General features: G+C 41.4%; 1 protein-coding gene across 2 annotated transcripts in view; it reads left to right on the top strand.

Moving 5' to 3' along the window:
- L3MBTL4 (L3MBTL histone methyl-lysine binding protein 4) overlaps positions 1-24,619 on the top strand; it is a 488,059-nt gene that overhangs the window by 82,965 nt on the left and 380,475 nt on the right. Inside the window, exons 2-4 of one of the 2 annotated variants that reach the window (XM_066353255.1) lie at positions 2,676-2,753; positions 3,114-3,217; positions 20,887-20,938. In XM_066353255.1, coding sequence (XP_066209352.1) covers positions 3,146-3,217; positions 20,887-20,938 — 124 coding nt within the window. In that variant the 5' untranslated portion in view covers positions 2,676-2,753; positions 3,114-3,145. Of the gene's footprint in view, positions 1-2,675; positions 2,754-3,072; positions 3,218-20,886; positions 20,939-24,619 lie in introns of both variants that reach the window. The other variant, XM_066353254.1, reaches the window with a different exon arrangement.

Here is a 24,619-nt window from a genome sequence, read left to right as displayed (position 1 = left end):
TATTGCCATTTTTAAATTAAGTTGTAGAACCCAGGAACAGGAATGTCTTTCCATTTATTTTCTTCTTTATTAATGTCTTTTTATAATATTTTGTAGTTTTCAGTTTACAAGTCTTATAATGTTTTGTTAAATTTATACTTTTTTATCTTTAAATGTAATTGTTTTTATTTATTCTTGGCTTATTTGTTTATGTACAGAAATATAACTAGCCCTGGCTGACAGGCTCAGTGTATAGAGTGTTGGCCTGGTGGGCAGACATCCCGGGTGCAATCCCTGGTCAGGGCACATGTGGAAGCAACCATCTGCTTCTCTTCCCCTCCATCTTCCCTTTCTCTCTTTCTTCCCCCCTCACAGCCAGTGACTCAGTTGATTCGAGCATTGGCCCTAGACAGAGGTTGCCAGGTAGATCCTAGTTGGGGCGCATGTGGGAGTCTGTCTCACTATATCCCCTCCTCTCACTTAAAAAAAAAGAACTACAATTTTTATATGTTGATCTTGTATCCTACAACCTTTCTAAACTCACTCACCTATTAGTTCTAATGGCTTTTCAGCTGATTCCTTAGGATTTTTTACACACAGTCATGCACTGCATACCGATATTTTTGTCTGTGACGGAACCTCAATGATTATAATGGATTATTAGCAAAAATTAGTCAGTGATGTTGAAAGAAAAGGCTGGACCTGACTGCAAGTTGAATTTACTACTAGCTCTGGATGGTTTCAATAGATGAGGAAGTTCAGCATAGTTTTTCCTTATCATCCTTTGGTTTATGTAAGATCATTACCGATATAACCTCCCTCATTCTGATTTTAGTAATTTAAATCATATTTGCTAAAAGTGTGTTAGGTTTGTTTATCTTAATGGCTACACTTTAAATTGCAAAGGCTTTTAACTTTTTCATATCCAACTCTGACAAGCCCTGGTATATTACCAATTGTGAAATGCAAGCCAGCCTTGGCGGTGCTTGTGCCTCATGCAGTCAGATTTTGCTAGAGGCCTCAAGTCTAAGCTGTTCATTTGCATAGATGTTCAGAGTATTGCTGGCAGCTAGGCATGATAAATTGTATTTACATCCTACGAAATGAATGTGATATCATTGAATTTAGTAGATAAGTATTTGTTTTAAGGACAAAAATATCATCTGACTAGAAGTAGATGGATATAAGGAAGTGGGTTTTTTGTTTTTGAATACGAAAGAAATAGGGAAAGGAATTAAATTTGAGACCTACACTTACTCCAGTCATACAGTATTCTGAAAGGAGTAATGTATGGGTCTGTGGTACCTAAGGCATTTGCGTGTTCTTTGTAATTCAGAGACGGGCTTATGCGGTTGAAACAAACACATTGAGAGTCAGCTGTGAGCCAAGCAGGGGTCCCCAAACTTTTTACACAGGGGGCCAGTTCACTGTCCCTCAGATTGTTGGAGGGCTGCCACATACAGTGCTTCTCTCACTGACCACCAATGAAAGAGGTGCCCCTTCCGGAAGTACGGGTGGGGGCCAGATAAATGGCCTCAGGAGGCTGCATGCAGCCAGCATGCAGGCCATAGTTTGGGGACGCCTCTAGACAATGGAAAATAAGGACCAGTAGTTCACAATGTTTGTAATAAGGGCAGACATATCTGTGAATAAAAATATAGTATAAAGTGTTGAATGCTGTAGCAAAGATAAGTATAGGTACAATGAATTTTAAGTAAGGAACACTTGATCCACTGGGAGCAGGAGATAAGCAAGAAGTCTTTTCTCAAGGATATGAGTCTCCTGGTTGAGTCATAAAGGGTGGGTAAGAAGAGGTTGAACAGGGCTGTTGAATAGTAAGGAAGACATTCCAAGGTTGAGGGACAAGTGTAGGCATTTAAATGTGTCAAAGGACTGCGAGACTTGTGGTTTATTGGAGCATAAGATTGGAGGTGGTCAGGGAGTTATTAGGAGTAGAGGGAGAAGACGAATTCAGAAATGTTTAGTAGATGAAAACTCAGAGGACCTGGTGACAGAGTGTGGGATGTGGTGTAAAGGGTGAAATGATGTTAACTCCTAGGTATCACGTTCAGGTCAAGTCAGGGTGAGCATTAGTCCAACAGGTGTCTTTGTTCGAATTAGGAAAAGATGCATTTTCTTCCTGGCAGATGTAATAACCTTGCAGTGGGGGAAATGGCATGTCTGCAGAGCACAGGGTGGATTTCAGCTCCCGTTTGCTCCTTGATGCTCTTGTGTAGAGTCCAGTGTGAACAACTGTAAGGGACAGCTATGGGCAAATAAGTTACCAGCGGTGTCATTAGTGCAGTCGGAAGAGAGAGAACTGGGAGGCGGTGAGAGGGGGATGGTGAGCTCAGGTGTGAATATGTTCAGTTTGTAGTACTTAGGTGGAAATGTCAGGGAAGAAGTTGGATATATGATTCTAAAATATTGGGGATTATAGGTGATTTGGGTCTATTAAACTTTTTTACAAACTGCATGTCAGTGCAGTTAAAATTATGCAAAGCGAGTGACTTTGAATTATAGCTCAAATGGTACTTGTATAGTGCTACTGGTGTTCTCCAAAACGGTTAACCTGCTTGGTCAAAACACTCATTCCAAGTAAATTTTCAAAGACTGTCTACAGCTGTTTACTAATGTACTGAAGAATGGTCATGAAAAATTGGATAGGTTAATAACTTTTATTCTTTCTCTTCCAGGTTGCTGTGCTATGCCTGTGTGACTAAGCCCTCTTACCAAGAGTATCTTTGCTTTGACATTGAAGACAGTCAGACCAGGTGAGCACAGAAGCCATAAGGCAGATTGCAGTGCATCCTAATTGGTTAGATCAGCTACATAAAAAAAAAACCCAAATTTTATGATAGATAAGACCAAAAGAAATAATATCTATTTTCTTTGTGACATAAATTCTGGGTGAGGTAGAAAACTTATGTCTTTCCCTGTTAAATTATTATTACATGAGGGGCTATAAAAGCAACAGTGAAATTTTTATGTCAGCTCATTTATCAGGGTATTTTGGCAACCAATTATAAGAAATATAATTGAAAGCATTTTTTGTTTGTTTGTTTGTTTTGTTTTGTTTTTATACTTCTAAAGGAGCAAGACCCCTTGAATTTTTATGTGGCACTCTTTTTCAGAAGAAACGCTGCTGAGGACTGCTGAGGTGGCAATGAGACAGCCCAACAGGAAGCGGAAGCTTAGTCTGGATCCCAGAGAGCATTTGAATCAGGATGGATGCTTGGTAAGATGTCAGTTTCTGGCCCCTTTTCATAGTTTACGATCAATGTGGAGATATTTTTTTAATTCCCTGAAACTGGTTTGTTTGGGTTGAATTTTTTATTTTTCTTTTCAGTTTTCTGAAGCTGGAAACAGGGAGAGACAGTCAGACAGACTCCCGCATGCGCCCGACCGGGATCCACCCGGCACGCCCACCAGGGGCGACGCTCTGCCCACCAGGGGGCGATGCTCTGCCCATCCTGGGCGTCGCCATGTTGCAACCAGAGCCACTCTAGCGCCTGAGGCAGAGGCCACAGAGCCATCCCCAGCGCCCGGGCCATCTTTGCTCCAATGGAGCCTTGGCTGCGGGAGGGGAAGAGAGAGACAGAGAGGAAAGCGCGGCAGAGGGGTGGAGAAGCAAATGGGCGCTTCTCCTGTGTGCCCCGGCCGGAATCGAACCCGGGTCCTCCGCACGCTAGGCCGACGCTCTACCGCTGAGCCAACCGGCCAGGGCTGGGTTGAATTTTTTATTTTTCTTTTCCCCCAAACTATAAGAGTGGTTTAGAATAGAAGTATCATTACAGTCTGGTATATTTCAAAACATGATCCTCATTTTAAAACTGAAAGGAGACCTCTTCTTTCAGATGGAGACAACTGCTTATTGTGCAGTAAGGGAAAGAGATTGTGAACTACAGAGGGCTGGATGTATCAGGGTTCTCCAGAGAAATAGAAAAAGTAGGAGTAGCTGCCAGTCCTGTCATAATTGCTGTTCACAATTTCTTTCCTTACTTGATAATGATGAATTATATGTATAAGTATACATATAGAAAGAGAGAGAAGATTGAGATTTATGTCAAATAATTGACTCATTGAAAACAATGGTACAGAAAGACACATGCACCCCCATATTCATTGCAGCATTATTCACAACAGCCAAGACTTAGAAACAACCGAAGTGTCACTCAATAGAGAACTGGATAAAGAAGATGTGGTACATATATACAATGCAGTGCTACTCAGCCATAAGAAATGATGACATGCCTGACCAGGCGGTGGCGCAGTGGATAGAGCGTTGGACTGGGATGCCGAGGACCCAGGTTTGAGACCCCGAGGTCGCCAGCTTGAGCGTGGGCTCATCTGGTTTGAGCAAAAGCTCACCAGCTTGAACCCAAGGTCGCTGGCTCGAGCAAGGGGTTACTCGATCTGCTGAAGGCCTGCAATCAAGGCACATATGAGAAAGCAATCAATGAACAACTAAGGAACTAAGGTGTCTCAATGTGCAATGAAAAACTAATGATTGATGCTTCTCATCTCTCCGTTCCTGTCTGTCTGTCCCTGTCTATCCCTCTTTCTGGCTCTCTCTCTGTCTCTGAAAAAAAAAAAAAGAAATGATGACATGTTGCTACTTACGACAAAATGGATGGACCTTGAGAACATTATACCAAGTGAAATAAGTAAATGAGAAAAATCTGAGAACTATATGTATGATTTCCCACATAGGTGGAATCTAAAACAGAGGCTCATGGGCATAGACAAAAGCGAAGTGGTTATGAGGGGGAGGGGGATATGGAGGAGAGGAGTAAAGAGGGACAAACAAATATATGGTGACAGAAACTTACTTGATTTTGGGAGATGGGCACACAACTAACTAACTAACTAGGAATTGACTCATGGAATCGGTGGCTGGCAGGTCTGCAGTCCACAGGCAGGTAGGAGGGGTGGAGACCCAGAGGAGGGTCGGTGTCGCAGTCCTGATTCCAGGGGCCATCTGCAGGCAGACTTCCCTCTTCCTTAGGGGAAGCCAACCTTTCACATAGGCCCGTTCACATTGTGAACGGTAATCTGCTTTATTCAGAGCATAGTGTTTAAATGTTAATCCTGTCTAGCAAACACCTCACAGTGACATCTCGACAGCTGCAGGGTCTATAATGTGCATCATGCCTCTAATAACCTCTGCTGTTTCCTAGGTCAACTTCCTGTATTTCTACAAATTTCAGGGTGGGCAGAAGTGACCAGGAGAGCTCTGTGGTGACTGTTGTGGGGTCAGTGGGTCATGAGAGCATTCTCACTGTGTCCTGGGCTCTCATTATTTATCTGGGTGTGGGTGCAGAGATCTGCATGTGGTATGGGTACACATTTTCACATTAGAGTTGAAGTGACAGTTACACATCTTAAGTTCAGTACCAGGTTAGGTGTGGTTGGATGAACTCCACGCGTTAAGTGAGACATGTGAAGCTATGACGTGGTCTGTGTTTGTTTTTAAGATGTTAAATACAGGTTTGTGTCAGGTATTGAGCTGTTTGTCTCCAGGGTCAGCCTCATGGGAAGCACGGTGGCTAATGCTCTCTGAGCTCTAGCTCCCACGTTTTTCACTTTAGAGCCCAGTTCCGCGGGAGGTGTGCGCTCTGAGAGTGTCCTGCAGAGCTTACTCAGAGGGGCTGCGTGTCCCAGACCCGGGGGGCCCACACCTGTCTCAGGTTTGGGAGGATGCCCTTCCCTTCGGTACTTTTGGTTTGCTGTGTCATGCTATCTGAAGAGATAGGGTATCTGATGTGTTCCCAGTTATTTTTAGATAGTGATTCTCCAGCTGTGGCCTCCTGACCAGCAGTATTAGCATCACCTGGGGGTTTATTAGAAATGCGAATCTGGTCAGAGTGAATCAGATACTCTGGGGGTGGGGCTTAGCAATCTAGAGTTTACCAAGCCCTCCAGGTGGTTCTGCTACAGGCTCACATTTGAGAAATACTGTCCTCGGGAAATAGCTGGGCATATCTTACCTCCCAATAGTGCCGTGGTTATAATCGGTAATGGCTGCTGTATATTAACTTTTTCGTTTAATATTTGAGATGACCTCTCCTATCCAGCATATTTCCTACTTTAGTGTCACTTCTCTTTAAAGTATATATTATTGCCCCTTCTGAGCACTTCCATTATTTTGCTTTACGACATGAATATTTCAGCCCTGTCTCTTCTTCTGCGTTGGCTCGAACCCCAGTTTCTTCTTACAGCCTAACTCGGTCTCTGACTTCATACTGATCCTTTTTCCATTGTTTCTAGCCCGCTTTGGGGTTTTCCTTTGGAACTCGGAGCTGCTCAGCACTTACTTACACAGGTGCTGTTTTAGCATGGTGCCTTGTGCAGCTGAATTTCCAAAACTTTCTACTGAATGAAGTTCCTGGTGTTCAATGGCATCTTCATGCAAATGGACTTCTTTGATCAAGAGTAAGACAATGACATTTCAAAGGACCATAATACTAATTTGAGTTTTGAGGTTTTTGGAACACAAAATTATTTTAATGGATATCCACAAAGGGTAATTGAAAAGATGCACGTTTAGGATGAATTCTGCTTTGCACTGTCAGTTTGGGGCTCATTGCCAGTTACTGTGTCCATTTTCATTAGATTAATTAAATAGTATAATACAGTAAGCAGGTTCACATCCGTGGCTGCATTCACTGTGGAGAGAGAGGGGTTCAGTCCTGTTTGAGTTCTATAACTATAATCGTGTGAATTTTGATTGAAATCTTGGTAACATCCTTTACTTTTCGTGTGGCCCTTATGATTTAGTAAGTGACATTTTCAGTCAACCAAACAAAATAGCATGGCAGATTAAATAAAATATTAAACTGATGAATAGTTGGATGCTTTCTAAACATCTGCTTTTGAGATAGTAATTTAATCTCTTAGATATCAAATAATTTTCAGATGCTAATCTTAATATATCTATCAATGATGTCTTCCTAGACTAATATTTTCTCTGTATTCATAAAATTTCAAAAATATTTACAGTATATCTTTCAATATATAAGCACATAATTAAAAATATCAAATAATCCTCACAGGTATTAAAATAATAATATAAATTCTTTGTACCTACTAACATATGCTAAACCCCCAAATTTTTCTCTAAAGATGTGACTACTGTTTATATTTTCTTGTGTATTTATATAGGAATCAAAGACAAATAAAAGAAAGCTAAAAAGCCCCTAAACAACCCTTTATGCACATAGTCATACATACATGATACATGCATACATGTATCCAGATAGATTCAAACTCTTGTTCTGAGTCCTGCTTTTTTACACTCAAGCATGCATATTTTGGAGATTCGGATCTTGTCATTGTTTTCAAAGGTGCACAATATTTCACTCTGTGAATGTGTTATAAGTTACTTAAAGAGTGCCCTAATGTAAACATTTAGGTGATTTCTATTTTTGTTGTTATACACATGGTTACAGCTGGTGTTCTTTCATGTATCCTGGCATACATTGGTAGCTGATTCATAGATAAAGTCTTATCGGTAAAATTGTACTGAAGAGTGTGTGCATTTAAATTTTTGATAAGCCTTTCTTTCTTATCATCCTTCAAAGAGGTCACCCAATTTTTGCTTTTTGTGACAGTGTCTGCGGGGGTGCCTTAACACTCATTACATGTTTATTTTCTAGGCTCTACTGTGTGGATAAACTTCCATTGGCCGAGCTGGCCTCCACAGCACTGCCCAGCCCTGAAGAGAGGCGCTTCCCTGTTCTGTTACCCCCCTGAACATGTGCTTTTTCCCAACACCCAACACAAACAAAAGTGTCATTTTTGGTGCCATTTTCTCTCCTTTTCCACCTACCACTTTTTTTTTTTTTTGTATTTTTCTGAAGCTAGAAACAGGGAGGCAGTCAGACAGACTCCCGCATGTGCCCGACCGGGATCCACCCGGCACGCCCACCAGGGGGCGATGCTCTGCCCATCCGGGGCATCTCTCTGTCGTGACCAGAGGCATTCTAGTGCCTGAGGCAGAGGCCAAGGAGCCATCCCTAGTGCCCGGGCCATCTTTTGCTCCAATGGAGCCTCGGCTGTGGGAGGGGAAGAGAGAGACAGAGAGAAAGGAGAGGGGGAGGGGTGGAGAAGCAGATGGGCGCCTCTCCTGTGTGCCCTGACCGGAAATCGAACCCAGGACTTCTGCACGCCAGGCCAATGCTCTACCACTGAGCCAACCGGCCAGGGCCCACCCACCATTTTTAGAATGACTAGGAATGTGTAGGCACATAATAATAAGGAAACTAAGCTTTCTGCTTTTTTTATTTTCCAAGGTGATTTCATAGATGTTTGCTGTGTATGTGGGTGTTTTGGGCATAAAAATCAGGCTATAAAATTTTGAATTTCCTAAAATGCAAGTTTCCCAAGTAATAAAGGAAATTTATTTGACTATTCAAGTAAAAAATTGTGTATATAAATATCTGATACTGAAAATGTTAGCAACTATTCTTCCTCTCCCTCTGAACCTCTTAAAAATCTATGAATCTATATCTAATTAGTGAATTATGAGCTTTTTAATTTTTTTTTTAAGTGAGAGGAAAGAAGATAGTGAGATAGACTCCTGCATGCGCCCTGACCAGGATCCATCTGGCAGCCCCATGTGGGGCTGATGCTCAAATAAACTGAATTATTTTTAGCACCTGAGGCCAACACTCAAACCAGCCATGCTATCCTCAGTGCCCAAGGCCATTGCTCAGACCAATCTAGCTACTGGCTGTGGGAGAGGAAGAGGGAGGAAATGGGAAAGGGAGGGAATGGGAGAAGGAGCAGGAGAGAAGCAGATGGTCACTTATCCTGTGTGCCGAGACCGGGAATTGAACCTGGGACATCCATACTGGGCCGATGCTCTATCCACTGAGCTAACTGGCCAGGACTAAATTATGAACTTAGAAAAATGGAAATAAAAGACATTATATATTGTCTAACTCTAAAGGATTCTTACTGCTGGGTAAAAGAATACCAGCTTATCTAGAGCAATGCAGTACAGCTAAGTACTTAGCACATTAGTGCTCTGAGGCAGTGGTCCCCAACCCCCGGGCCACAGACCGGTACGGTCTGTGGGCCATTTGGTACCAGTCCTCAGAGAAAGAATAAATAACTTACATTAATTCTGTTTTATTTATATTTAAGTCTGAACGATGTTTTATTTTTAAAAAATGACCAGATTCCCTCTGTTACATCCATCTAAGACTCACTCTTGATGCTTGTCTCGGTCACATGATACATTTATCCATCCCATCCTGAAGGCTGGTCCGTGAAAATATTTTCTGACATTAAACCGGTCCATGGCCCCAAAAAGGTTGGGGACCACTGCTCTAAGGCACATTCAGCCTGCAGATCCTCCTAGTCATTTTTCTATCACTTATATACCACAGCTTAGTCTTATGGAAATGAAAAGACCCTTAAAGATCTTCCGATCTAGGATTCATGTTCTACAAAGAAGCTGAGTCTCAGTCTGGCAAAGGACTTTTCTTTGGTCACAGAACTAATTATCCCCAGAGCCTAAGACTGAAATCCAAATATTCTGACCCTCCCAGTCCAACGTTCATTTTACAAAACTGCCAAGAGCAACATCTGCTCAGTCAGGCAAGTCATTATAACCTCATCATATATCGCATATGTCGTATTTGCTTTCAACCCGATGCCTTTGCTCATGCTGCCTCCTTGGCCCCGGTGATCCCTGCTATGACCCTTCAGCTGTCTTATCTCTCAAGGTAAGCTGCCTAGAGAGAGCACTGGGTATTAAAATGCAAATTAGTTGTATTCTCTCTTACTACATTTTACCAGGTTAGATTTAAGAGCCATCTGTTACAATAGAATTAAGTCTGCATTGCATAAATGTTTTTGTTAAATAAATTAAACATCAAACATGTCTGTATAACATACTCTCCATCCTTCAAGGCCAGACACAAGCCCCAAAGTGATGCCGCCACCCTTTCCTGAGGCTGAATGAGCAGTGGTCCCCAACCCCCTGGGCCGCGGACTGGTACCGGTCCGTGGGCCATTTGGTACCGGTCCGTAGAGAAAGAATAAATAACTTACACTATTTCCGTTTATTTATATTTAAGTCTGAACGATGTTTTATTTTTAAAAAATGACCAGATTCCCTCTGTTACATCTGTCTAAGACTCACTCTTGACGCTTGTCTTGGTCACGTGATACACTTATCTGTCCCACCCTAAAGGCCGGTCCGTGAAAATATGTATTTTCTGACATTAAACCGGTCCGAGGCCCAAAAAAGGTTGGGGAACACTGCCGTAGAGCACTAGCAATCTGGATCTTCAAGAGCCTTGAAGGCAGAGCAGAGGAAGTTATATTATACTTGATACTGTGGCTGCTGGACTTGGCATTCTAACATGGGCCGCAGTTGGATGCAGTGTAATGAAATCTATTTTCTAATATCCTTAAATAGATATTGACAAAATGTTTAGGGTAGGATTATTTTAGCTTCTTCTTTTCAGTAGTTCTAAAATTTTTTAAATCATTTTGTTGCCCTATCTATGACTGATAATAGTTTGCATCAGCCAATGACATTCATTTATATATGGAAGAATCATAGAATGCTGTTTATAAAGCTATTTTAGCTATTTCCCCCTTTGTTTTGATTTTAATTTTTTTATTTATTGATATAAGGGCGAGAGTTAAGAGAAACACCCATTTGTTATTCCATTTATTTATGCATTCATTGGTTGATTCTTTTTAAAAAAAAATTTAAATTGAATCTATTGGGGTGTCACTGGTTAATAAAATTATATAGGTTTCAGGTGCACAGTTCTACAATACATCATCTGTATATTACATTGTGTGTTCACCACCCCAAGCCAAGTCTTCCTTTATCACTATCTATCCCCCTCTACCCCTATGTGCCCTTACCAGGGATTGAAACCACAACCTTGGTATATCGGGATAACGTTCTAACCAACTGAGCTCCCCAGCCAGGGATCCCTTTGTTTATTTGTTTGTTTGTTTTGTTTTGTTGTTTTTTTATTTAAGTCTAGCAAATACTATTTTAAGATCTGGGATTTTGTTTTTATTCAGATACAGTGAGGCTATCAGATGAAGAGCTAGTTGCCATTGAAAAGTGAGTTTGTTATTCACATTTCCCAAGATGACAGGGTACGTCATCTCATGCAGGACCACATGGCGAAGGACCAAAGTTGGTCAGGAGGCAGGAGTGAGGGGGAAATGTAGGGGAAAAGGCTTTATTGTGTTTTTTAAAGAAAGGAATGAGCAAGGCAGGGTAAGCAAGGCAAACAGGTTTAGAATCGTCTGGTTTGAATAATTTCGTTGGTTGTTAGCTACAGGGGCTGTCTGTGCTTGTTTAGTACCTGGCCTTGGGATGATTTAGGGTAGGAGGATCGTATCCCAGGCTGCAAGAGCCTGGTAAAAAGAGGCAGCTGAGGTGTGCACTCAGGATTGGTCCATTTGTACATTAAAGACATGCAATGCAGGCAAGTTGTTTGTAATCTTTAGGAATTCGCTTTTTCAGAAAGGAACAACTCTCCCCTGTCCAAAAGCCCCCCAAATGTCAGAGCATCATAAAACATAGAAAATTAAAATACAAACAAACAGTATTAATACAAATACTATAGAGAGATTTCATTTAGAGACTGTAGCTAAGTTGTTGAGTCTTTGAACAAAATGAAAGCATTTCCTTCTCTCTGCATCTGAATTCCCAGCAGGGCAATGGAAAGTAATCCTTTCCTGAATTTTTATCTGAAAGGTTAATATCATTTACCTTCACACTGGATCACACCAAATGAGAATTTGAAAAGTGGACTTGAAACAGCAGGTAAAATTCAAATACCATAGTAGTTTATTACTGGAATTATTAAATACGATTCCAGTGTTTTCTACTTGTCGTGAAACCAACAGTTGTGCCCCTCTGTTCTCATGGAAGAGGGACTGCAGGGTGCTCCAGAGCCCTTCCTTGCCCCTGGGGCTCTGAGAGTGAGAGAGGAAGGAGGCATTATCGGACAGTTCTGAGGCCCTGACTTTCAGCTGCCAAACACAGATCAGTCAGGGAAGATCCTTTGTTTTGCTTCCTTGATTGAAATTCATAGTCAGGGAAACATAAGACAGTGATTAATTAGAAAATGTCACTGTAATTTGTAGTAGAACTATGTGATGCCTCTAGGGCCATTTCAGTGATTTTCCTATCTCATAATCCTCTCTTCCAAAATGACGGATTTAAAGTTGACAAATGAAAATGTACCAATGCAGAGACATATATATTCCTTAAATCATTATCTCCTGTTTTTTAGAGCACTGTTCCCCCCCCCCCCTTAAAACTTTATTTTCAGTTTTTAGGACTAGAGTTTGAAACCCGAGAAATTGTAGTAATGGTTTTATTTTTCTCAATTTATTTTGATTTTCTTAAGTGTTGCGTCTGGGAGGATTAGGCAAACTGCTCATTTTTTTTTCTTTGTCTTTTAAAAATTAATTCTCAATTCATTAGTAGCAGTGTTAATTTATTACAGTTATGAAATAATTAGCTCAGACAGAAGCAAAGAATGTTAAAGCCTGCAGGAGCTTTGGAGAACATTTAGTGCAGTCCCTTTATTTTACTGACAGGAGAAATCAGGTCCAGGGAATAGATGTCATTTGCTAGTCACATCCAGGGATCACATAGTGCTTTGTGGGTGGGGCTGGGATTTGACCTTAGATGACCTCACCCCAAATTCAGCATTTTTTCTGCTCTATTGTATGATACTAAATCCTTTCTTATTTGCAAAATTGTTCAAAAATTAGGTCAGTATATCATAAGATAAATGTAAATTTATTCTGAAATATAAAATAATGATCTTTGGTGTGTATAGCTCTAACCCTGATATATCTAAAAAATATGGACATAAGGAATTTGGGTAGCTTAACTTTGAAATGAGAGGTAATTTATTTTTGGGAGGAGTATGTTTCTTCTATCAAGGCAGAATTTCAATAGCAAATAAAGAAGTGTGAATCAAACATCCTAATCAAGTAACTGAGTAGCAGCATATTATATATTTCTTTTTATACTTGAATGATACAGTGATTATAAAAATGCTCAGTAGCTGTTGTGCTCACATAATCAACTTTTGAATACTATTTTTTGTCACCATTTCAATTTTTTGTAGTAGACCTTTATAAGAGACTCGCATTGTCTTGAATATGTAAATTTCCCATGTACTGAGTTGGTAAAGAGGGATGAAATTAGGGCAAAGAACCATAGGGGAAAATAAGACATTGTAAGGCCAGGAGCCGCCATCGTGGCCATTCACATGCAGGTTCCCATTGGATTCGGGCAGACGATAAAGAAATGGCGGAGTCAGAGGATGGGGGGCCATCCTATTTATTGGTGTCTCACCAAGACAGGCAAACCACAAAAGAAGACAAGGGAAAAGCAGAAAACCAGCTCTTCCCATGAAGGGCAAGGGATCAGGGAAGCCCCTGCAATTGTGATAGCAGGAACTGTGTGTCCAAGCTCCTGGTCTGTCCCACTTTATAGTGTAGAAAACCAAAATCCCTTAATCCAATATACAAACAAGGAAGTCTCTGATACAAAGTCACTTATCCAAGGCATAATTGGATTCCTCATCTGGATTCCCAGATCATACAATCAGTCAAGGGTGTGGGGAAAAGCTTAGTCCCAAAACCAAACCTTAGGCTACAACGACCTGGCCTGCTTATAGCCTGTCCCCCACACCCAATATAAGTCACAAGCGAGCAAACATATATATCATATTTACAAACTTATTTGACCAACAGACATGTTTCATCATTTCACACGCAGTAGAAGAGGTGGCTAGGATGGGGTTGTTGCTTCCCCATACTCACGGCCTGCCTGGCACACAGTGGCTGTGTGGCTCATCGTGAAGCCCACAGACCTTCAGCAGTATATCAGCTGGGAGGTTGTTGGAAACTCATAATCTCAGGTCCCACTCCAGATCTACTGAATCAAGATCTGCATTTTTTTTTTTTTTTTTTTTTCTGAAGCTGGAAACGGGGAGAGACAGTCAGACAGACTCCCGCATGCGCCCTACCGGGATCCACCCGGCACGCCCACCATGGGGCGACGCTCTGCCCACCAGGGGGCGATAATCTGCCTATCCTGGGCGTCGCCATGTTGCGACCAGAGCCACTCTAGCGCCTGAGGCAGAGACCACAGAGCCATCCCCAGCGCCCGGGCCATCTTTGCTCCAATGGAGCCTTGGCTGCGGGAGGGGAAGAGAGAGACAGAGAAGAAAGCGCGGCAGAGGGGTGGAGAAACAAATGGGCGCTTCTCCTGTGTGCCCTGGCCGGGAATCGAACCCGGGTCCTCCGCACGCTAGGCCGACGCTCTACCGCTGAGCCAAACGGCCAGGGAAGATCTGCATTTTAACAGGATTCCCCAGGTGGTTCACATGCATTTTAAAGTTTGAGAAGCACTGAGTTATAGTATGTTTTATCAGGATGCTATTTATTAATTGCACAGAGATGTCCACAATAACTATGAATGTGAGATCTGCCAGGCAGACCATACTATTTTTACTATTTTTTTTCTTTAGGGAGAGAGAGAGACAGGAAGGGGAAGAGGGGGGAGAAATGAGAAGCATCAACTTGTAGTTGTTTCACTTTTAGTTGTTTACTGATTGCTGCTCATATGTGCCTTGACCCAGGCAGGGCTCAAGCCAAGCCAGTGACCCTTTGCTCAAGCCAGCGACTTTGGGTTCAAGCCAGTGACCTTGGGATCATGTTGATGATCCCATGCTCAAGCCAGTGACCCTGCACTCAAGCTGGCAAGCCTGTGCTCAAGCTGGCGACCTCAGGGTTTTGAAATGGGGTCCTCAGCATCCCAAGCCAACACTCAATCCTCTGTGCCACCACTGGCCAGGAAGAATATAATCTCTTGAACCTTGCATTCATGCCTTCACTCAGCAGATATTTGTTGAGCTAGACTAGGTGCTAGTCTCTGTCTTGAGGATAAACGATGAACATACTATCTGCCTTCAGTAAGCTCATCAAAGCAGGCTAGACCAGTAGGACAGATGATGGTATTGCAATGTGATAGGCCCAGTAATAGAGATTTGTGTAGGATATTTCCAGGCTTCAGAAGGTTTCCCAAGGTAGCCTGGGGGGAAGAAATAGGATTAAAGAAAGCTTTCTGAGCTGACTTCTAAAGGATCAGTAGGCGTGTTTAGTTTTATGTTGCTGCATAGCAAACTACTACAAAACTGAGCGGCTGCAGACAATCGTTTACTATGACCTCACATTTCCTGTAGGTTAGATGTCCAGGCATGACTTAAAGGGATGCTCTGCTCGAGGTCTCAGAGGGTAAAATGAAAGTATGAGCCTGGCTGAGGTACTTTTGGAGCTCAGTGGCCTCTCCCAAGCTCCTGTGCTTGTTGGCAGAGCCCTGTTCCTTACAGCGGTAGGACTGAGGTGGCCGCTTTCTTGCGGGCTGTCAGGCAGGGGCCGCTCTCGGCTCCGAGGGCCTGCAGTTCTCCACACGGCTCTCTCACAACATGGCAGCCCACGTTCTCAAGGCTGGCAGGGTACTCTTTGTTCTAGTCAGCTGAGGTGGGGTCATATGTTGTCATACAACCGCGGGAGCAACTGTGCCATTCCCTTTACCTTATTCTGTGGTCTAGGAGCAAGTGACAGGGTTCACCCCCACCCGGGAGGGGGTTCTACAAGGGCGTGGTTCATAGGGGCCATCTGAGAATCCTGCCAGCGAGAGGGGGTTGAGCTGGTGCAGGAGGAAGTGTGGGTGACAGAAGCGGGAGAGGGAGTCTAGGGAACCTTGAACAGGGACAAGAAACTTGGAGTGTCAAAGGCTGAATTCAGTTTGTAATTACTGAGCATCAGGAGCTGGTAGGGCATCCAGATAAAGTTGTACTGTGGATTCTGCATCTGCACACCTGAAACTTGATGGAGGGAGAGAGAGATCCACTGATTGTTGTGAAACTGAGAAAGGACTGGATGGGGTCGGGTGGTGAGACGGGAGGAGCTTCCGAAGGGAGGAGCTTCTGAAGGGAGGAGCCTCTGAAGGGAGGAGCTTCTGAAGGGAGGAGCCTCCAAAGGGAGGGGCTTCTGAAGGGAGGAGCCTCCGAAGGGAGGAGCCTCCGAAGGGAAGAGGTGCTGAGGCAGGCCTGCGGATGGGCAGAGCAGTGCGGAGAGCAGGAGGTCGGTGTTATCACAGCTGGGTGAGAACCCCGTGAGGGCAGGGAACCCAGCCTTCCTGTGGTTCTCAATCAGCCATTTAGCAGATGGTGAACTCCTGTCGAATGACAGCTAGTCAGTGCACCAAACAAGAAATTGTTATCTTATGTATACCCTTAAAACCCAGTCCAGTTCCTGGTCTATAAATTAATTCAGTTGGGGTGTGATGATTTTTCTTTACTATTCTCTTAAAATTCTTCTTTCATCAGAGGTTTTGTTCATTTGACATCGTCTCTTCAGGTGGTAAACACAAATAGGCAGGCTGACGTAATATTTAAGACAGATACATTCTTAGCAATTTGAAATCTGGCAGAATAACTGTAATAGCTACCATTGAGAGTCTACTGTGTGTCATGTGCTGTAATAAGGCTTGCCTGTTGATCTCAAATTCTTAAAATGATCTAGTGAAGAAGTTAAGGGTATCTCTAAGACTCAGGTCAGGAAGCCGAGGCGTACAGAAGTAAATGCACTGACATTGGAACAAACATCCTAAACAAGGGAAGAGACAAGCCAGAAGAAGGAGCAAATGCTCATGGGGTTTAACGTATGATACATATGTCCTAGACTGGTACTAGAAAGACTGTTCAGTAAGTGTTCTTGGGACAACCGAATGGTCAGGGGGGAAAAGATATGTGGCTTTACCTCATACCACATCCTAGTACAGCCAGACCTAAACAAAGGAGAAGATTTATAATCTGGGAATTGAGAAAGGTTTTCTAACTATTACTCAAATCTAGAAGCCATCAAATAAAAGTTTTATAGTTTATTTTCTTAAAAGAAACATACAACAAAAATCTCTGCATATTAAAAATATCCTAGCAAGAATAAAAAAGAAAAACGACAAACTGTAAAAAAAAAAAAAAAAAAAAAAAATAACGCATCTCATAGTATAGAGAAAGGACTAATCTTGGTGATTTGTTGAGAGCAAAAGATCATTCCAACCAAAAAGTGGGCCAAGTTATTTCATGGAAAAGGAAATATAAATGGCTTTTAAATATACAAAGTGATCTTCCCCTTCCTCATAGAAAAATAAGCACAAATTAAAACTACAGTGAAATATCATTTTTCACTTATCATCTTGACAAAAATCCACAAATCTGATAACACAGCCTTTCAGCCAGGCAGTGGGAAAACAGGACCCACTCCAGGCATGTGGGGCTGTTCAGTGGCGCAGGTCCTGAGGAGCCTGGTGACGGTACTGCCGGCAGGAACATCAAGTCCACTCTGGAAGGTGCTTCCATAGAGTCCCTGCAGCTTTTTATGATTGGAAAAAAAATAAGAAACAATCTAATTACTCATAAATATGGAGCCAGCTAAATAAATCATGAACTATCCAGTCAGGGGATGCTGTGCAGCTAGTAAAAAAGTACAATAATGCTCTTCATAACATGACAAAGATCTCCAGGCATTTTGTTAGTAAAAAGAAAAGCAGAAAACAGTATTATGATGTGATACCTTTTGTGCACAAGAGCAAGGAAATAAGAATATGTATTCATGCCATGGCCAGTTGGCTCAGTGGTAGAGCGTCGGCCTGGCATGCAGAAGTCCCGGGTTCGATTCCCGGCCAGGGCACACAGGAGAAGCGCCCATCTGCTTCTCCACCCCTCCCCCTCTCCTTCCTCTCTGTCTCTCTCTTCCCCTCCCACAGCCAAGGCTCCATTGGAGCAAAGATGGCCCGGGCGCTGGGGATGGCTCCTTGGCCTCTGTCCCAGGCGCTAGAGTGGCTCTGGTTGCGACAGAGCGATGCCCCGGAGGGGCAGAGCATCGCCCCCTGGTGGGCAGAGCGTCGCCCCCTGGTGGGCGTGCCAGGTGGATCCCGGTCGGGCGCATGCGGGAGTCTGACTATCTCTCCCCGTTTCTAGCTTTGGAAAAATACAAAAAAAAAAAAAAAAAAAAGAATATGTATTCATGTTTCTTTGTATTTTCATCAAGAAAATTTTGCAAGGATATATTAAAATCTAATAACAGTGATTACTGGGTGGAGGTATTATAAGTTGGCCAGATGGAGGAGGACAGGTAGGAATGTTTCCCCTGCATTATTTGTTTCTAAATACATTTTTACTTTAAACCATATGAACTCAAAAACGAAAATAAATTCTATGTACAGAAAGGTAGCAAGCTAAGGAATCACAAGAAATCAACCACACTCAATTACATGTGGCGTTCTGGGCGAATGGCCGCCTGATGCTGTCATTTGCAAACTTGTTGGTTTGCTTTACTTATCAATAAAGGAACTTTAATCACAAATCTTGATACATATAACTTGATTGTTTATTTGGAAATTATATGATTTACTACCTCACAAATTATATTTGGTATTTTTAGCCATAGACTAAAAAAAGAAACTGATAAGGTATAATATAAAGATGAAATTAATAGTATTTATTTATTTATTTAAAAAAATTTTTTTTTTTTTTGTATTTTTTTCTGAAGCAGGAAACATGGAGACAGACAGACTCCTGCATGCGCCCGACCGGGATCCACCTGGCACGCCCACCAGGGGGTGATGCTCTGCCCATCCGGGGCGTTGCTCTGTCGCGACCAGAGCCACTCTAGCGCCTGGGGCAGAGGCCAAGGAGCCATCCCCAGCGCCCGGGCCATCTTTTTGCTCCAATGGAGCCTTGGCTGTGGGAGGGGAAGAGAGAGACAGAGAGGAAGGAGAGGGGGAGGGGTGGAGAAGAAGATGGGCGCCTCTCCTGTGTGCCCTGGCCGGGAATCAAACCTGGGACTTCAGCACGCCAGGCCGACGCTCTACCACTGAGACAACCAGCCAGGGCCAATAGTATTTATTTTAACAGTTAACAATGAGTATGTTCTAAACTAAATATTAATATGCATGATTCCTTTTTGAAAGTCTGATAAAAAGCTTTGTGTTATCATTATCTGAAGTCTATTTTTTTAGGTTTGGTTTTTTAGGTTTGGTTTCACAGCTAGGATAGGATGACTGACCATCTGACTTGACTGGAATCGAAGGATCCCCCAGGTTTGGGACTTTAGTTCTGTGACCAGCTCCATTCTGAGCAGATGGGACAGTCAGTCACTCTAGTCATAGCTTTAAAAGACATGTAACAAAGACATAGAGGAGTAAACTGAAGAGATGATTGTTGTCCTAAATGACTAAATCATGATATAATTTATCAGTGTCACCCATCAATAATGCAAAGATTTTGTATATTTCAGCTGCTGAATTTTTATTCTCTGATGACAGTTTTTCCTGGGAACTAATCAAAAGTATTGCATATTTATATTTCCAAAAGTGAGTTCAAAGCCCACTAAAACTCTTCATTTGTAAGATTTTAAATTGGGAAACTGTTCCCCAATTTTTAAGTGTACAATTATGAGTTTTTATAAGGGGCACACATTGTTTATGGCCTCAAAATTATGTGAATAGAACACCTGTATAGATACTCATTGACAAATGCTCTTTCCAACTCTGTCTTCAGAATAAAAGCGATTCGCTTTGTCTTTGCTATATGGTCAAATTTCCGTCAATACTGCCGTGAGTGTGTGCCTGGCAGTGACGTGAGCCTTTGCCTGGCAATACCCTGATCGTGTGCCTGGTGGTGTTGTGATCATGTGCTTGGTGGTGCCGCGAGCCGGTGCCTGGTGGTGCCGTGAGCGTGTGCCTGGTCAGTCACTTGCTCCATGGACTGAAGCCCTGCCAACTTCTTGTTGGTTGCTTGTACTGTCCTTCATGTTTGGTCTGTAGTGTTTCCCAGGAATCTTTGATCATTTGTTCATTCTGTGAAGGTCTGTTTGGCTAAAGTTAGATGATGTTATCTTAACTGAGCCTTATCAACTGTAGTAGATCCTGGAAGACAGATCCTGGCTCTGTGGAGCATGCCTCTTCTGTCAGCCTGTCCCTTGTGTGACTGCCAGACTCAGGGAGCCCGTTAGGGAGGCACTCTCTTCAATATTAATGGTCAGTGGACTGACCTTTTAGTAACGACTTAGGACACTGAAGGGTAATAATAGAGTTTTCTACCCCAAAATATGCCTGATTATTTTCAAGAAACAAAATACTCAGAAAAAATTTTGACTTTCCCCAAACTGCCCCCAAAATCGAGATAGAGGGCCTACTCTGGGAAGGGAGCTACTATCTTAGATAACTATAGTTTACTATGAATCGGTGTGATAGACGGGGAAGAACCTAGCAAGGCCCCTTTGAACAAGGTCCTCTCGATGTTCGTTGTTCAGATGGCCCAGCAAATGTTTATTCACCAAATGTGTGTGTACTCTTCCACCTCCATGTGAACTGCTTTCCTGCCCTTGAGTCCCAGACCCCAGTCCTCCAGCCTTCCCCCTTACTTCACTCGGCGTATGAGCCTTAACTGCCCAATCGGTCCTCAGGTCTCGTATTTTTATGGAGCCCTTATATGTACATATGTAACAACTTTGATCATTTTCCCCTATTAATCCATCTTAGAGCAATTTGATTATTAGTCCAGCCAGAAGAATTTAGAGGGGTAGGAGGAAAAGTTGTTTTTCTACCTGTAACAGTAATAACAGATTCCTCTCCTGTCTGAATGGAGTGTGGTGATACCCCTCTTGGGGTGTGAACACCTATCTGGAGGGAACTGGCTCCTCATATATTGTCCCCTTCATTACCGTGCGTTTTACACATTGGCTTCCTGCAAACAGGAAAGTCAGTTCCGGAATTGCAAACAATTTTCCGAAAATATGGTCTAAACCGTGTTTTCTGTGTTCTAGAACCAAGCTGAAGAAGAAAAGCCCAGGGACGAGGCAGTTCTTTTGAATCAAGGTAATTCATTACTACCACCCTTTATCGTTTTAGTTCACAGTGAACAGCTTTTAAACGAAACTTGTATTACCATATTTCCCCAGCTATAAGACGCACCCTTTTTCAAAAAATGTGGAGTCTAAAAACTGGGTTGCGTCCTATACAGTGGTTGTAGATATTTTTACTTACATTTCCCACTTGAGGAGTTGTATGAATTTTATGATGAATGAAACTTGAGTTCAATAACTTTATGTAATAAGTTTTTTTTTTTCAAATTTTGGGCCTCAAAATTAAGGTACGTCGTACACATGGGAGCGTCTTACATATGGGGAAATACGCTAAGTAGCTTTCGTTGTTTTAGGTTTATTAATTTAAGTCTATAAAACAATATTATTTATCAACAGTGTGCGGCATACTCTTCTATAGACTTTATCAGTGTCATCTAAGATTTTCAAGTATAGATGAGGCAAAAGTTGGGAGTATGAGAAACAGTTTATCTTGTATTGCTATTTATACCGAATCATTTTCCATATGAACAGCTATAAACCTACTTTTGCTCCACCCTGTATATACATCAAGAAAAAGTTTGAAGCTCTTATCTCATTGATTTGCTTGTTTAAAAAGCTTTAAATAAAATAACTTTTGATTTGTAAACTTTTTTTGTGAACAAGAAAATAAATCATATTTAGCATTCTTTGCTCAAGCTTTTTCCAGATTAGTTTAATCTTCTAATGAACATTTTTACTCTTCTGTTGAAGTAAGAGTTTAGAGAAGACTGTACATTTGCTCTAAGATGAATATACCTTATTATGGTTATTGATAGAGCTTTTGAATATTCCACTAATTCTCTTGATTCTTTAAATTTAAATTAAAAAATGCAGATGCTGTTTTCCTAGAATATAATTCCATAGATTTTGTGATTATTGTTATACAAGCAGTCAACTGTTATTAAACTTTCTGTAAAATGTAGTTGAATGTCCAACATTTATGCTGTTCTCCATGGGAAGAAAGCATATGTATTTGATAATTTTTCTTTAATGATTTTTAAAGTGCCTTAAGTGTTTGTTGAGTAATGTTTTCTTTCTTAATAATGGAAAAAAACTAAAAATACCTTAAAAAATGACAAAAATGAATTTAGGTTTTTAAAGATCAGTTTTACGTTGCTTAGGTTTGGAACACAATATTGAACATTTGTGGGCTTCTACCAAATGATTTTTAAAATAAAAGGTGTTTGGTGTTCAGCTCCATCGAAATACACTTCAGTTATGCAATCTTGGAATTCCAGAAATAAATTTGGACTGTACCTGGCCCTCACAGCAGGGTTTTATTTTAAAAACATTTACTTTCTTCTCAGAGAAAGCTTGTGATTTATTATGTTGTTGTTTCTTTCTTGCAGCTATATTTTCATACTAATGTAAATTGTTTTAGATTCTCTTTATTCTGCGTTTGAAGCACAGGTTCTACAAGAAGAAAATGCAGAGTTAGGCCAACCATGTAAAAATGTTCAGTTCCCAAAACTAAGATTTTTTTTTTTTTAGTAATTTAGTTTTTCTAATTTTATTATAGCCAACTACATGTTTATTTTCACTAATTTTTCAGTTTTGATGGTGAGGAATTTTTGCTGCTGTTTTCCCATTGTTAGACTTGTTTTATAGTCAGTTGTTCATTCTCAACAGTTTCACCCTGTGGTGTATTCTTCTCCTAATCTGATATTGTTGGTGTTGCTGTTTGCCCAGCTGTAGAACATAGCTCAGTGTTTATGAGAAGGATGAGATTTGGTTTGTATATACAGATGCTACAAACTGCTAGTTGAAATGCAAATTGAATTATTGGAGGGGCTTTTGAGGTAATTTATATACATATTTTACCACTTTTAGTGGGATAAAGAGAACTATTCCCTAACTTGCCTATTTTCCTAGTATTAAAATGGAGATTTTCTTCCTATAGTTCCTGGAAATAGTTTAATCTTTTCTGTAGGCTACTTGCAAAATAGAAGCAAGTTAATCATTTATCTTATATCTTAAAAATAATAACAAAATAAAAACAAAAACCATGTACACATACATGTTTATATGTGAACAGAAAGTTATACTGAACACACTCAATTCTTGGTAGTGAGTTTACAACAAGCAAGGTATTTCTTTGGAAATTATTACAAAATAATTTATTGAGTGATAAGTCTGTGTCACTAACATTGACCCACGTGTTGCAGATAATGAAGCCTTGAGCGGGCATTTGATTTGGTTAATTTAGGGTAAACTTTACTAGTTAGTGATGTATCCAGGATTTGAATCCTCCTTTTTAGCAAGTTCTAAGGCCTATGCACTTTCTATTTACTTGTGTACTTTCTATTTTAACATTCTCCCTTCTTGTAGCTATTAAAACAAAGGTAGAAAAAACTGGACTCTTGCTTAGAAATAGTATGGGGAAAGTAGCTGCTGATAATTAAAGTACTAATGGTGTCTAATATAGCCTCGGTTTCCTTGGATACTGCCTGAACTAGAGCTTCTTGATACAGTCATGCTCTGAGATTAATTCTTTTTGGTTCTTTGGAAATGCTCTGAGCTAAACTGGTAATTAAAAAAAAAAATTAAAAACTGTCATAGAACCTTTAAAAAAAGGCTTGTCTCAGTAAGTATTATTTGTTAATAATAATGAATGTTTAAAGTTACAGAATTAGTATTGTCAATTACCAGGTAAATCCAGACCTCTGTATTTAAAGTCTCTAAAATAAAAACAAGTTATTTCTTCAATTGGACAAGTAATAATCTGACTTTTTCCTTTCTAAATTTTAAGTGCTCTTTTTTTGCTAACGGCAATATTTGTTTGGTTGAATGTTGGGGCAGTTAGTTATTTGTAAGCATAAAAAGTGCTGAAGAAATTATAATGGAAAACGAGATGCATACACATCCAAATTAAACTCTATGCAACAAAGAACATCATAATAAAATTAAAATGGAAATAGCAAACAAAACAGCACATATTTGCCACAACTACACTGACAGATATCAAGGAATAATAAAAAAAATTATCGATACCCTAAGATCTCAGTGCAAAAACAGGCAAAGGGCATGAGCAGGTAATTCATGGAAGAGGAAATAGAAGAGACTAAAATAAATACAAATACAAATTTAAAAGTAATGGTAAATATTTTTGAACCAACCAACTGACAACAGTTTAGAAAATACTACTAGCCCTTGTTGGTAGAAGGGGGAAGACTGTCTATCAGTACACTGATACTATTCTGAGGCTTTGGTGGACATACTGATAATATTTATCAACAGTGTTAATATTTAATTCAACTCAGGAATTCTACTTTTGGAATTTCTCTTTTTTTTTTTTTTGTATTTTTTTCTGAAGCTGGAAATGGGGAGAGACAGTCAGACAGACTCCCGCATGCGCCTGACCCAGATCCACCCGGCACGCCCACCAGGGGCGATGCTCTGCCCACCAGGGGGTGATGCTCTGCCCCTCCGGGTGTGGGTGTCGCTCTGCCGCGACCAGAGCCACTCTAGCGCCTGGGGCAGAGGCCAAGGAGCCATCCCCAGCGCCCGGGCCATCTTTGCTCCAATGGAGCCTTGGCTGCGGGAGGGGAAGAGAGAGACAGAGAGGAAGAGGGGGGGTGGAGAAGCAAATGGGCGCTTCTCCTATGTGCCCTGGCCGGGAATCGAACCCGGGTCCCCCGCACGCCAGGCCGACGCT

The sequence above is a fragment of the Saccopteryx leptura genome, chromosome 11 (assembly GCF_036850995.1).
Source record: "Saccopteryx leptura isolate mSacLep1 chromosome 11, mSacLep1_pri_phased_curated, whole genome shotgun sequence".
In the NCBI taxonomy this organism is placed as follows: domain Eukaryota; kingdom Metazoa; phylum Chordata; class Mammalia; order Chiroptera; family Emballonuridae; genus Saccopteryx; species Saccopteryx leptura.
Note: the sequence above shows the minus strand (reverse complement) of the source record. Positions and strands in the feature narration are given on the sequence as shown.